The sequence below is a fragment of the Colletes latitarsis genome, chromosome 8, assembly GCF_051014445.1.
Source record: "Colletes latitarsis isolate SP2378_abdomen chromosome 8, iyColLati1, whole genome shotgun sequence".
NCBI classification, from domain to species: domain Eukaryota; kingdom Metazoa; phylum Arthropoda; class Insecta; order Hymenoptera; family Colletidae; genus Colletes; species Colletes latitarsis.
In genome coordinates, this window is record NC_135141.1 from 20,815,434 (window position 1) to 20,831,719 (window position 16,286).

Consider the following 16,286-nt stretch of genomic DNA (forward strand, 5'->3'; position numbering starts at 1 on the left):
GAGAACCATAACCGTCGAAAAGCTATTCTTCGAAAATGAATAAAACTTCAATTTTTTTATTTCTTAGTTTCAGTAATGGAAAAATGTACCTAAGAATTTTTAGGGGTCTATAGTATTCACAGAGAAAAATTATGATTAATTAACCCAATTGTATCATTAGCGTATATATACGCTCAATTTTCTTGGTCCATATCACCGGAGCCATATGCATACGCTCAATTTTGTTGGTAATTATTATTCGTCTTACAGGTCCATGTATTTAAAATTATAAGAAATAGTCTGGTTCGGCCTGTCATAAACCGGAGACTAAAACATCAGGCACCTTTGAGATCTTACCAGCTAAGTGCGATTGAACAATAAAATAATTAAACCGTACCACTGGTATGAAAGGATGAACGGAATGTTTACGTTAGATTAGGAAATATAGATAACTATATTCATTTTCCAACTATTTTCCAACGGTGATACCATCAACACCATCAAGAAAAGCTCAAAAACGTTGCATCGTTTGTTTAGCTCAAAAGAAAAGAAGAGAAACAATTTATCAGTGTGAAAATTGTGAAGTGGCTTTATGCATTCAACATTTCAAATACTATCATACTGCCCAAAATAACTAATCAACATTTCCGCCATTATCAGTAATATACATGTATATGGACGTAAAGTCCGTATTTGCAACTTATTTGTACTGAAATATGAATTTTTTTACTTGTAGTCATTTTTGTACTTAAATATAATAAAAAAAAAAAACTGGTGATAAAGGCCATTTTTTCATATTTCATTATGATGCAAATGGGTTAATGGAGGTTATAAAATCAATTTTTTTTATGTAAAGTCTAGTTTCGTATTTGTGAACGTTTCACTAGATTTACCAGAAATGAAATTTCAAATTTGTATAATAACCATGAATTCACTTGAGTATATAAGATGATTTCATAATTAATATTTTAATGACCAATGTGCCCAGCTATTGAGGTCAACAGATATACCGTACTCACGTTGTATTGTTTCAATGAGGTCTACAATAGAATCCAGTAGGTCTCATAATCGTTTTAATTGTGTCATTTACACTTTTAGAACGATTATAATCACCAAACATTTATCTAAGTAAGGGATGTACCTTGAATAGAATTAGTAAATATTAATCCTATTTCCATTTTATTATTCTTTTATTCACCCACACTCTTCAGCAACAAGAGTAATAAAATGATTTTCTGAACTTTATTATTACGTAAAAAGTGTTACTGGTCAAAACTGGATCAATAAAATATCAAACTGAGAAATTCCTAAACGATCAGTGAAATCTTGACGACATTAATCGAACTTTTCAATTTTTTAAACTACATCAACCATATTTAGTTAACAATTTGGAATCTATAGTAACTAATAGTATTTTATTAAAATTTAGGGAAATTTGATAAGTGAACTCTAATAATTAAATTTTCCAGGATATACTTGACACGCTGCCTGAGGATCAGGATGAAATCCAGAATCCTTTAGAACTCATAGAGTTAGTAAACGAGAAAATAAACGTCGCGATTGAACTTCTAGGCGGCCCGGATAAATATCTTGAAGCATTGAACGAGGCATTAACTGATAAGGTAAATTTCAAAATATCAAAATTTCAATAGAATTAATAGACTTCAAACTAGAGTAAATTAGAACTTCAATTCTTTGTCTAACCAACATCTCGCAGACGCACAGTTCGATTACAAGATGGCCACTTAGGGGCCGCAAAATGGCTGTACCTTTGAGACATAATCGAATAGAACACACGTTGATTATACACTTGACAATACATTTCATTTTCATTTTTATCGTTCTCTTGAACCTGTCCCAGATAGCATACTCATATTTTATAGTACTCATTTGTTAGTCCTATTTATTGATACAGAATTATCGCTAACCTTTAAAAATGATTAGCAAAATAATTAGCGAAGATCCTCGAAATATCTAAAAATACGTCTAAATTTATATATTATTTAGCTGGAAACAGCATCGATTGCAACTACCTCGGGAGAAGGAAAAGCAACACGTTCAAACGGTGGACAACTTTTTCCGCGATTCCCATTATCAGCTACGCCAGTGACGGTACCGTCCGAAGACGAAGAGGATGTGCCAACTAGAAATGTTCTCAAGAAACAGGCACAGCAGATGTTTGATATTAAAAGTCGTCGAAAAGGATTTACCTTCAGAAGATGAAGTTTCAAATTATATATAAACGATTTCATGTAGAATATTATAAGCATTATAAATATTGCATGCAATGTTTCTCATTTACAACGTATTAGTCTACAAGGTATAGTGAGTAAATCAAGAAGAGTATCTATATTCTCCTATACACTTCGTGTTATGTTTTATAGTGGAACGTACATGCAATGCAACATTAGTCTCCTATACGTCGACCATTTTTCTAAATTTCATAACGCATGTATTTACTGCATTCTCGTGACACCTACAGTTTTTATGGTGAATGAATCCTTTACCGACTGCAATATTATGCCATCTGTCGTTCTTTTTACGAACTTAGCGATGCACTGACTGCAGTGGCGGTCTGACACGAGATACGAATCGAACCAAAATGATGGCCAAACCGTGATTCTTTTAGACTCTAATTGCGATAAAACTCAGAAAACCAAAAATGGGAAAAAGTAGAGTCAAGAAACATTGCTCAAGAGTTTTTACATCATTTCTATGTCAAAGCATAGAGGAAGTATACTAATAGAGGTATCTTAGTTCCTTTTAATTTTACATAAATGATAGTAGCATCCATTTCCACATATATTTAAGAACTTCGCTAGTAAAGTAATATGTATTATTACTAATTGTTCGCGTGACATTGCATAATAAATGAATTAATAAACATTCAAAGTGATATTTATTAAATCGCCACTATCTACTCTTTTAAACGAAATAATTGCTTGGCATAACTAAACTAGAAGATCGAAGGAACATTGCTTCCTTCTATCTCTCTAGTTTAGTGATCTAGTTTCTAAGAATGTAAAAGGGAGATGGGTGGAATTTGGATTCCATCCATTTCTCTTAGGGTCTCTAAGTACTCGCAGCAACCTCCAAGTGGTGAGACCTGGTAATCGGTGTTACCCACGCTAGAAAAGTTCTTTTTCGTGGGTAACACCAAGCTGATGGCTGCGAATGTAGGCTTATTCCTTAACACTAGATTTACAATGAGTAAATTTGACTCAAACATAAAAAATGAAGCTTTTTTAAAAAAATTAAATTCTATTATAAACAAACTTTATTCAAAACACTTTTTGCATATATATTCTGTTTTTAAAATACATTTTCCGCAGATTTTTTTATTACATTTAGCACAAACACCCTTACTTCTATTTCTCCTGCATGATACTTGAACTTGACAATTCTTCCGTGCGTCAGTAATTTGAAATACCTTTTACAAATAAATATCGAAATTACCTTGGTGGACAAAATTTTTGTAGCAAAAAATTGATTTTATAAAATTATATTATCTTACTAAAAACGCTCTATTCACACGCGATGTATAAAACGAAATGATGAAAAAGGTGGATAAATAAGACACTTTTTGACCCCAGATAACTAATAAATTGACAAGATTGAACATGAATGTTTACGCGTAATTGGTGTTAGAATTCTGATTCTTTATGTAAGCCAGAAATTTCATTTGCAAAGCAATTAACTGTTAAATCATTTTATGAGCCAAATTGACTCACAATCGTAAAAATAGGTATACCACATTCGACAATACGAAATGAGGGGGTAAGTCGAGGGGAGGAATTCATATTTATGTATAATTCATTACGGAATTAAAAACCGACATATGTTATTAAAAAATAATATTCAAGTTTATCTATAGCAATCAAATTCAAAATGAGTCAAATTGACTCAGTCCGTAAATCTAGTGTTAATATATAAAACAAGAAAGTATAAAAATATTTTTAAATTAATTAATATACTTTCTTGCACTGGTATGGATGTATTCTATTTTTGACGCATAGTTGTAACTTACTTTTAATATAAATGCAGGTACACATGATGTTGAGCGATTCAAGGCTTTGTAGAATCCCAGCTGCGTCTTCATCATCCTGGAGCAGTGGCAAGCGTTTTGGCCAGATTTTGGGCATTTCATCGCAACTCTAATTAATAAAAAACGCGATAAGTTAAGACCGCAACGCTAATTTATACTATAAAAATTCAAAACATGATTTATAACAATAAAAGCAACCGCGAAAAATAGTAATTCGCAACGCTATTCTTAAATAACAATAAAAGCAATCGCGTATTGAATTCGCCACACTACCCTGAAAAGGAAACGCGAAAAATAGAAACTCGCAACTCTATAAACAAACGCGATTATTGTATATTCGCAACTCTATCTTTAATGGAAATATATTTATGTCTCGCAACGCTAATAAAAATCGCGTTTTGCCCAAAAATGCTGGTCCAGGAGCTGGTGTCTTCCGTAGTTGACACAAATACACATGCAATAAATAAACTATCTACTGCAAACTACTATTAACTACAGTGGCACATGTTGGGATGAAGTTAGATGTTTCAAATATCGCAACACTACGGGGCAAACAACGCGATAAATCAACAATCGCAACGCTAATTTATAATAGAAAAATTCCAAACGCGATTTGCAACAATAAAAGCAACTGCGAATGGTGATTAATCGCAACGCTACCCTGAAAAGCAAACGCGAAAAATAATAATACGCAACTCTAATTGCAATCGCGTTTACTAATAATTCGCAATGCTATTTTAAAACAAACACCCGGTTCCTAAGTTTGCATAAAAGAAATGCGAATCGTGTTTAGTCGTAACACTAATATATCAACGCGATAAATATTTGTTCGCAACTCTACGAGCAAACGCGAACATTGTATATTAGTCGCAACTCTAACTTGAATCAGGAGAATCATGGTACATGTGAATTTACATGTACTGGCCACAAAATATACTAACTACTTCTAATACTACAATTGGGGAAGAATTTTGGCATTGAATGAATCGCAACGCTAAGTAAACAATCGCACGATTAATCAAGATCGCAACACTAATTTATAATATGAAAATTGCAAACGCGGTTGATGTCCATTCTATGTACAAAAGAGTAAAAATGCAACGCGAATGGTGGTTGTTCGCAACGCTACCCTGAAAAACAATCGCGAAAAATAATGATTCGCAACTCTACGAGCAATCGCGTTTATGAATCGTTCGCAACGCTATTTTTAAAGCAAACTCCCGGTACCTAGGTTTGCATAAAAACAATCGCGAGATGGTAATTATTCGCAACACTACCCTGAAAAAGCAACGCGAAAAGTAGAAATTCGCAACTCTAAAGGCAAACGCGATTATCGTATGTTCGCAACTCTATGAATATATAATGAAAAAAGTTATTAACACATTGACTGCCACGTTTAAATAAATTATAGCAAGAAAAATATAAATATATTCGATGATATTTTATAATTATATTGAAAATATTAGCGTTCGTTTAAAGTATTATAAAAGAATTAATATAAGTTTGAAATGGCAGTAAACGTGTTAATATTCATATTTAAACCGCGAGTTACTCTGATGGCTGGCATGTATGGTGCAATCATCTACAAAAAGTAGATACATACGTGAGCCAGCCAACAGAATACAGGGGAGGTATGGCTGGCTGTATGGTGCAATCATGTACCAGGTACATGCATACGTGAGCCAGAAAAATAAACTAACTACAAAACTACTGACGAGTTAAAGTGACAAAGTAGTAAAAATAATGACTTTCCATCCTCATCCGAGGATGAAGATGAAGAGCCATTCGTTGTAGCCCACTCTTGAAACAATTTGCTAGGGCCTCTTCAGCTCATATAGAGCCTTTTCTTTCTTCGGCGGTCCTGCCAAAGCCTGAAACTTATTTAAGACTTGGCTCGAGATTTTGTGCAAAACGTAGTCTTCCAACAATATACGAATTGTTGGTCGAGCATACGTGGTGAATCTCGAGCGGGACGAGCGTTTCATAAGGGACCTAATCGCGACCGCGAACGCGAGAGAGCAACTTTAAGAGTCGCGCGATTCGAGAAGTCGAAACTAAAGCTAAAACAAACAGCATACACCGTTTGAATCAGCAAGATTTCTACTCTCGAAATCGTAACTACAGGAACAGAACTGCCACGCGAAAACGCACCTACCAGAATTACTAATGTGGACAGTCCTGCCCTGACCCTACCTACTTAAATCTAGCACACACACCAGAAAGTTACCTACCTACCTAACCCTATATTTAAAAAATTGCAAAACTCAATCAAGCAAACAAACACTCCACGGTTCTCATTCTCAATGTCCGGGCGCGACCTAAACTAGAGAGGACTCCCCGGGGTTCCTCCGACACCCGGACATAACTGACTTCTTTCATACTCTAAAGGTACGTACCAGTATCTGAAATCGACCGACAAAGGCTAGTGTCCATTGCGTATTTATATTGTTTATATAAAACGTTTTATGTAATATAGTCTTCAATAAAATATACTTCATACAGGGTGTTCAACCAACTCTGGGAAAAATTTTAATGGGAGATTCTAGGAGCTAAAATAAGACGAAAATCAAGAATATCAATTTCTTGACTGAGGCTTCATTAAAAAGTTATTAACAAATTAAATTCAAAAATTTCAAATAGTTCTGGAAAAATTATTTTTGGTTACAGGGGTCAATTATAAGTATTTTTGGTGAATAGACATATCCCTGAAATCCTACCCACTTTCAAGAAAAAAATTCGGATGGGTGAAATTTTTTGGCAAAAAAAAAATTTTTCAAATCGTTCTGAAAAAAATTATTTTCGGTTGCAAGAGTCGATCACAATCATTTTTGGTCATTACACATACCCTCGAAATCCTACGCATTTTCGAGAAAAAAATTCCTTACCGAAAATCTAATTTCAAGCCAGAAATCGTTCCCCGAAATTTGATGCGTATCTTTAAAACACCATAACTCCTGAACGGATTGGACGATTTTAATGTTTAAAAAAGCAAACTACGCGTATTTTGATGGAGAATATGTACAAATCGCAAAAATATTCGAAAAGTTGGTCCTTGACCTCGCAAAATGAGAAAAACCCCATAAAAATGGTCCAATTTTCAAACAGCCATAACTCGTACAATAGTGAATATATTTCAATGAAACTTTTTTCTGAAGTAGAGCTTACGAGTACCTACAAAAAAGTATTAGACAACTTTTCCGTAGGGCGTCAAATGAAATTACTAAAAATCAAAAACGAATTTTTAAGAAAAATCGACAGGGGGTAGGTGCCTAAATTTTTCGACGAAAACAAAATTTTTCAAATCGTTCTAAAAAAATTATTTTCGATTGCAGGGGTCAATTACAACCATTTTTGGTTAATACACATACCCTCGAAATCCTATCCACTTTAGAGAAAAAAATTCAGTACGGGCGGAACTTTAAACGTTAATAACTTTTTAACGAAATCGCCATCAACAAATTAGTATTCTTGATTTTCGTCTTATTTTAGCCTCTAGAATCTCCCATTAAAATTTTTCCCAGTGGTGGCCGAACACCCTGTATAAAATTGAGAAGCTAATTCGTCAAGTATTTTGTAATATTATTATTGTATAAGCAATATGAACAATTATCAAGTAAATGATACCTAGAAAACATTTAGAAGTTTAATATTAGTATTTATATTGTTTATATAAAGCGTTTTAATGTATGTAATATAGTCTTCAATAAAATAGACTTTATATATGATTATATAAAATTGAGAAGCTAATTCGTCAAGTATTTTGTAATATTATTGTTGTATAAGCAATATGAACAATTATCAAATAAATGATAACTAGACAACATTTATAAGTTTAGTATTATTATTATAATTGATAGGAATCTAATGTTAAAAAATTCTGTTTGCAAATTGTAATAAACTTTTGAAACGATGCACTTCCACAGCCTGACCACACACACACACATGTGGAAAGTACATCGTGCACGATACACTAGCATTGTCAGCCGCATACACATGAATTGTTATTAAAAATCATCGTGCTCATTGCCGTTACTCACCCAAGTAGCACCTGGGCACGTGGATGAGTTCAAGCAACAAACACGGAAAAATTAATCTAAAAATCCTGACTAGAAAAAGTGATTAATAAACTAAACGGTATTTCTCATTTAATTCTTAATTGAAATGAATCGATTTGTTATATATAATATATCAATAATAAAATACGTTAATATTGAAAAATGTTATTCTCAAAGAAAATCATTTTCTACTTGAAATTTAATTATTTAATAGGAAAAACTTTGATCAAGATTCTATAATAAAATATATTACTTTGAAAGTTTATTGAATTATTAATTCAAGTATTTAACTATCATCGGTAGATTCTGTCGTCAAAGTAAATTTTTTAGAAGATCGAAATGATTTACAATGCTTGTTACCATGACTCGAAAATCTACCAGCCGCGAAATGTTTTCTTGTGCGTGAAATCCGTCATATTTTATAATAATAAAGAAAACGATTAACATTCCATAATATATATTTCATAATGTATAAAAATTTATTATATTATAAGATATTATTATTATAAGAATCATCATTTTATGATTTAATATTTAATTCATATAATTTTCATGACGAAAAAAGTCGTCATGCCCATTGGAGTTATCTTATTTTCATTAGGCAGTCAGCAGGTTAATTATAATATACAGGAAAATATTCATTTGATGTATATTTGTTATATTTAAAAAACGCGGCGCACAAGAAAAACCTAGCCTGCACTAAATAGATATAACAATTAAGGTTACTACTCACGGGTATTTTCAATACCCGCGGTCACTTAACTCGTCAAAAATACTAAGTATACAACTGGTCACCCGTGTTGGTTCGGATCTTTCATCCTACAACATGGCTGGGGACCAGAGGAACACAAACAACATGCGACTCACCAATGATGAACTAGTGCCTCTGCGATGACTAAATGCTGATGATTCTGCCCACTGGAAGTCATCGAAGTCGTCCATCAGTCAGCATAGTTCTGCTGGTTTCCAGGGCCAGGTTCAGAGACTGTAAAAAAACTGTAAGAAAACAATTTGAATCAGTTGTTAAAATTGTAGAAATTTTAAATTAAAAATTTGAAAGTATAAATTTATACTTACATCGTTCGCTCGTGGAGCACCAAGTCTAGTCCTTTTTAGTGATGCACTGACTCTAATACCGGTAACGAAGTGTTTTAATTTCAAATTAAAAAAATAATCAAGTTTATTAGATAATAAATTAAATTACCACGACCGAAGATTGAAAACGGCGAACAAATGATTCTATTTTCGCGCTTCAGAAAAGAAGGAGAGCCACGGTGCTCTGGAAGTAATTTAATACTGCGTAAGAAACACTGATTCTATTATCGCGTTTGCCTAACACGTAAACGACTCAGGGTCACTTTGCCCTGAAATACGAACTGTTGCTACGCACAATCCCCGAAGCTACCGGCCGCATTGCGCGCGGCCAACAAATTTCCTGGAAAAAAAATGTTGAAATGGATAGGACAGGATAGAAAATACAACGAGCACATCTGTGCTTTTCCTACTTGTTTTCTTTTCTTTTCAATGTTCGTCAACAGAAATACTGATTCACTCAGAACTGCTATTTGTTACGACTAACCGTGAAAGGTTAATGCCACGAAGGCGAAAAATTGAAATTAAGAAACTAATTCGTCAAGTATTTTGTAATATTATTGTTGTATAAGCAATATGAACAAACACGGAAACAACTACTTTGATATACATATATCGAAAAAGGTAAAAAGTTCATTAATCATTTTCATGATTCATCTTAACACGGACCGATTATAAAATTATGTATCATCAAATAACTCAATAAATAGATAAAAATATATGATTATTAATATGTATGTTAATTTTTGTTATAATAGGTTAAACGTTACCAGTATTCCCTTCGAAAGTCGAGTGATCTGCCATCTACCATGGTGTCGTTTACGCGCCAATACTATAATAGGTTAAACGTTAATAAATTCCCTTCGAAAATCGACTGGTCTGCCATCTAGCATGATGTCGTTTACGCGCCAATATTCCATGGCGTCGTATTCCAATCAGAGACTGCCACAGAAATAAAATACAAATTAAAGTCAAATGTATTGCAATAAACACATCTAATCATAATTAAACAATAATTAATGTACAAGATACGTAATTTCGTTCAAGGAGATATAATAAATCGACGCCAGTTAGATATCGAAGAAAGCGCGCGAAAACCCGTTCAGTTTTTGCCACAATTTCGACTCATTTTATAGTAGAAACGTATTAATATTACACGAAAGCACCGTTAGAGAGTAAACGCGCGTAGTAATAATGATGAAATATCATCAGGTTAGAAATACGTACCTCGTTGGTAGCGAAACACCGACAGGTCTCGACACGTCTTATCACGCCAATTTTTACAATAGTAATGGCGACCCCTCGCTGTACCCAGCAGCGCTCGCGAATTAAGTGGTGGGTGGCGGTACCCTCCGATGTTTCATGAAGCTTCCATTTCGAAGAGAAATTCCTTGACTTCGAATTTCAGAGACTGTAACAAAAATAAAATACAAATTAAAAGCAAATGTATTACAGTAAACATAATTAAAAAATAATTGAACTTTAAATAATGTGTATCAGATACGTAATTTCGTTCGAAGAGATATAAAGTATCGACGCCGGTTGGATATCGAAAAAAGCGCGCGAAACCCGTTTAGTTTTTGCCACAATTTCGACTCAATTTACAGTAGAAACGTATTAATATTACACGAAAGCACCGTTAGAGAGTAAACGCGCGTAGTAATAACGACGAAATATCATCAGGTTAGAAATACGTACCTCGTTGGTAGCGAAACACCGACAGGTCTCGACACGTCTTATCACGCCAATTTTTACAGTAGTAATGGCGACCCCTCGCTGTACCGAGTAACACTCGCGAAATAAGTGGAGGGGATGAGGGAAGCACCGTCGTCTCGCGAGGCTTGTATTTTGAAAAAGAAGGTTAAACCTCGCTTTCGAAACTTTGTTAATTCGCGAAACGACGAATGCCTCAGGCAGAAATCGCGGATACAAACAAAAAGAACGAAAATAAGCCTATGTACTAGAACAACGTAAATACCTTGACTGTAAAACCGTATTGATGGATAAAAAGATTCTTGAATTCTTTCACATTATACACTTCGACGATTATACGTAATTACGATGCACAAAGTTACATTTTTTACGCATAGAGTGCGTACGTGACACGACGAACGTTTCCATTCGATTGTCGATCGAAGAATTTCTGTTCTTCTGACAAAACACAATAAACTGACTGTCACGAACAGTTTGATTCAGAATTTGATCTAAAATTGATTCGTCTTCCGGCAGAGTATTTAATAATTGTCAAAAAGTAATATGATACGTATTTTATAAAAATTTATTCGTTGTTTACAATCGATAATCGATTGTAACGTTAGAATATCGCGAAACTGTCAACACTTCCCGTTTCGTAGCACTCACCGTATCTAAATCACACGTTTTGAAATCAATAGATCTATTATAAACAATAGTTTAATGACTAATTAGGTGTTGTTTACACCACCGATTCAATGTGAGGTTGTGTTCTAACGAATCGAAATACTGATCACGTGAAAAATCAATTACAGCGCACTCTGTGCATAAAGACAATGACTCTATGAAACCTATTTAACCCGCTCATCGATGTCGGTAACGTTAGCAAATTTACGAATTTTACTTCTGATGCGATATCGATAAAAGTACTGATCAAAAATTAATTACGCATTGCATAATCGTATGGTTCTAAAATCAAGATACAGGATGGATATCTTCAACATTATATATTTATACAACCACAGACGAAGTATACAAGTAGTCATTCGCAACATTATCAACAGGTTACAGAAATCACAGACAAGGTATACGAGCACAGACGAGATTCTCATTTTTACGTGGTCTCGAAACCCCATTACTATTTTCGTGCCATTTGCAACATTACCAACAGATTTAGAAATGAATTTCAATCCCTGCATAGTCAACTCACATGTATTTACTCACACGTTACAACTGCTGTCCATCAACACTAATTCAGTGAATAGTTTGTCAACTGACCGCCATCCATGAGAAGAGGACGCTAAAATCATCTACGAATTTTCAGGAAGGTATGGCAGTCAGATTGGGCCACGAAAGTCCATTAGGTGAAAGCACAGATGAGGTATACGAGTAGACATATCACCCAATGTATTTTTTCGGCCCATTTTTCTGGGGCTCTAGAGCCCCATTACCATTTTCGTGCCATTTGCAACATTACCAACAGATTTCGAAATTAATTTCAATGCCTGCATAGTCAACTCACATGTATTTACTCACACGTTACAACTGCTGTCCATCAACACTAATTAAGTGAATAGTTTCTCAACTGACGAGGACGCTAAAATCACCGAATTTTTCGCTCGGTATGGCAATTGTTCGAACTGATGTACAAAAAGACACGTATTAACAAAAATTATCGAATAGAAAATGAGTAATACTACAGATACGGAGGTTATACATATGTGTCTTGATAAATCTAAAAATTGATTCATTACAGTGTTATCAGACGGCAGACCGGTGCCCAGAGTAAGCTTACCCCACCATTTACACACACCAATTCACAGCCATGTGTACGTGAGCTTAGGTGCTTTGGACAGCTTCGGGAATTCAAGAAAGAAGGCGAATGTGAGTCTTTCTTTCTTGCTTTCAAAACAGCTACAATCCGATTTGTGTCAACCTGCATACGATTTTGAGTCTCAACTGCCCAGGCATTTTTATTTTCCAACCCATGTATACCTATTACACATAAACGAGGTAAAGAATAGACCTATCGCTAGTGGGATGAACGCTATCGCTGTACCATGAGTGTCTTATAACATGAGATACACTCTTCCAAAGTGGAACAAAATGTTAAAAAGATCATGCATCAAATTGTAAGGGGATCCTCGTGAGAAGGCTTTACTCTTCGTAATGGGTTTAATGAGTCGATGATCAACAATGACTAACTTATGACTTATGGTTACTGGTGGTCAACAGTGAGGTTGACCTCAAGGTCAATGGTCCAGTGAAGATCTGGAAATGGTCAAGAGGTGGGACCAATCGAAATAGGGTTGTTCTCTAGACCAAGCGGTTCTTAACTCTTCACGTTGACACTGTCTCCCCACTCTTCGACTTCCCCACTCGAAGACTACCGCTGGACAAATTCTTCAGTACCCCTGGAGCATCCAGGGGACTCGGGTCTCGCGGGCCTAAGCCAGGCCATTCGTGGAGCGCCGACCACTGGGGACCAGGAGTGACCAGGAGTGACCAGGACTGACCAGAGCTGACCAGAGCTGACCAGAACTGACCAGAACTGACCAGAACTGACCACTACTGACCAGTGCAGATCCGACTACTGACCACTACTGACCACTACTGACCAGTGCCGGACCGTGATGACCACTGGTAAGAACCATTTAAAATTGTTCTCCCTACTTCTATTTTGTCGTTTGATACCAACTGAACGCTATGAAACTATCCATCGCTTTTGCTAAATTAGGAATCGTTTCTTATGTTACAGCTGGACCTTTGGTGATTCCTTGGTAATGGTAACTAATGCTCAACAAGTAGTAAGCCCACTTTACTTATTTATATTATTATCACAAAATTGTCCAGTTTATTTTATTTGTTTGGTCATAATTCAATATTGTTTGACTGTCCAGTTCTAGCGGATTATTATGTTTTCCTCCTCTATTTCTACTACTGCCTTATTTTTTGAATTGGCATGATTGTATTGAATCATATACCATTTTTCTTTGGACACTTGTTTATGGATTTTAATGTTACTAATTAGAATAAGATTTTTATTCTTGTGCTATTTCGCTCAGACATTTTGTTTAATTCTTGGATATTTTCACTCTTCGATTTCATCGTTGGATTTTCAATTCTGCTGCATCTTTGTTTCTGTTCTCGAATTCTCGTAATAATCTGCGGAGGTACTTTGTTTGATTCTTCCATTTCGTTTGATTGTTTGGTGTTGATTCAATCTGGTGTCTCGATCCAAGTTTCTTCCATTATTACGAATATTCGTTTTGATATCTATAACATTGTGTCGATGCATATACCATATTTGTTTCGATGACACTGATTAATATAAGATTTTTATTTTTATGTTTCAGCTTAAATTCTTGTATTATTTTGCTTAATTTCCTTCCATATCTCACTAATATAAATATTAGTTTTGATTTCAGTTTAAATTTAGATTAATCGCAAGGACATCGAGGGAGTACGCCACAACCGCCGGGGGACATTTAATTCTAAGTCGATTAGATTTAAGCTTCGTCGCGAATCTTAAAATTAACGTCGAACATTTCTTTATTATATGTATCTCCTTGTCCTACCAAGCAATTATTCAATAAGTAGCTTCTCGTTTTCTCGTTCCCTCGTTCCTAGCTTCGGTCACCACTGTTTCATCGATTGAAACATGTGATCGGCCGTGTATCTGGTCCGAAAGATCTAATCGCCTTCCCTTGGTAAGCTTGATTGAGGGAAAACGGCACTTCGCTGGAAGGTGTGGAGTTTCCGTATTCTGCGGAAACGCATACCTTCCAGCGGAAGTCGACACTGATTCAGGTACTCTCTCTTTGTCAGACAGCCTAAGTCGGGTCCTTCGGGCTCCCGGCGGGTTGCGTTGGAGAAATGGAGACCTCGATTCGGAGTTGCAGTTCTCTGTTTTCTTGTTGAGATCGAGTTAGCAAGGGCAGTAGGTTCGATCCTCGGATCCGCTGCACGGTTCAGCATCGCGTCGCGTCGCGTCGCGTATCCCACGATTTAGCTTCATTCCTCTTTTTAACCACATAATTGCTTGGTAGAACTAACATTCAAGGAACTTTGTTTCCTTCCATCGTCCGAATCTTAGCTTCAACTTGACTAGACTTGAGCTTCGACGTTAATTTTAAGTCCCTATTGTATGCGTCTCCCAATATTGCCAAGTAATTATTTAACAAGTAGCTTCTCTCGACTCGTTATCTCGTTTCTTGCTTCGATCACCACTGTTTCGTCGAACGAAACATGTGATCGGCCGTCCAGTTTGTCCGAAAGATCTAGTCGCCTGCCAATGATAGATCGATTTCTAGAAATAGAAATCAATCTATCAAGGGTAGTGTTGATTCGATCCGAAGATCTGCTGCACGGTTCAGCATCGCGTCGCGTCGCGTCTCCCATAATTTAGCTTCATCCCTTTTTAAACGAAATAATTACTTGGTACAACTAAGCTAGAAGATCGAAGGATCATTGCTTCCTTCTATCTCTCTAGTTTAGTAATCTAGTTTCTAGGACTGTAAAAGGGAGATCGATGGAACTTTGATTCCATCTATCTCCCTTCGGGTCTCCACTCGCAGCAACCTCCTCGTGGTGAGACCTGGGTAATATTATTTAACGTTTAATTAATAATCGTATCACTCTTAGCTGGGCAATGCAATTATTAATTAAAAACTAAATAATATTAGCAAATTGGCTGCGATCCGCTTTGCATAGGCCATCATAAATATAGAGCTTCTTCGCTAGATTAGTTTTGATTCTCATTGATTCATCGAAGATTCTAGAGTATTGTCAGAGACGAGGTATACGAGTAAATCTTTCAGCCATTACCATTTTCGTGTTATTTGCAGTGAATGTCCACCCGTCCGGTGGACAAATTATTTCACGAAAAATTATTACTTACGCATACGGATGGATTCTTTCATTATTCATATACCACATATTGTTAAGAATTATTTAAACTATTGCGTTGGAATGTTAAACAATGCTAAGTTTTATTTATAATTGTTTAATTCATACCATCGTCGAGTAGGTACTCTGTATGGAGTTCACATGCAGCGATTAGTATTCTCGTAAAATATTATTTCAATATTTGTCAAGATTTCGTATCGCACGAATCAATGATTAATAGCATTACCATCGCGAAATCGCGTTTTACGAGCAAAAAGACAGATTTCTTTTGCATCGCGAACATCACTCAGGGGTCAATCTTTCTAGTTCCTCGCTGTACGTGGACCTCCGCAAGGCCGAGTCCAACCTATCGGAAGGTGGCATCCTCTCGAACGAAAGTGCATATTGCTATCTGCGTGTATTATGATGTGTACGTAGGACTCCTTATCGATGCTGGTCATCTGTCGAAGTTACCCTAGGTAGAAATCGCAATTGTAAAAGAAATACAATAAATATTCCCAGCTACCGTTTTTCTT

At 35.5% G+C, this 16,286-nt stretch overlaps 1 protein-coding gene across 1 annotated transcript; it reads left to right on the forward strand.

The window, feature by feature from the left end:
* The first annotated feature begins 957 nt into the window (after nucleotides 1–957).
* LOC143344969 (uncharacterized) lies at nucleotides 958–2,202 on the forward strand. The gene is made up of 3 exons (XM_076771622.1): nucleotides 958–990; nucleotides 1,449–1,601; nucleotides 1,987–2,202. The coding sequence occupies exons 1-3, from the start codon at nucleotides 958–960 to the stop codon at nucleotides 2,200–2,202; spliced, it is 402 nt and encodes a 133-aa protein (XP_076627737.1).
* The last annotated feature ends 14,084 nt before the right edge of the window (nucleotides 2,203–16,286 follow it).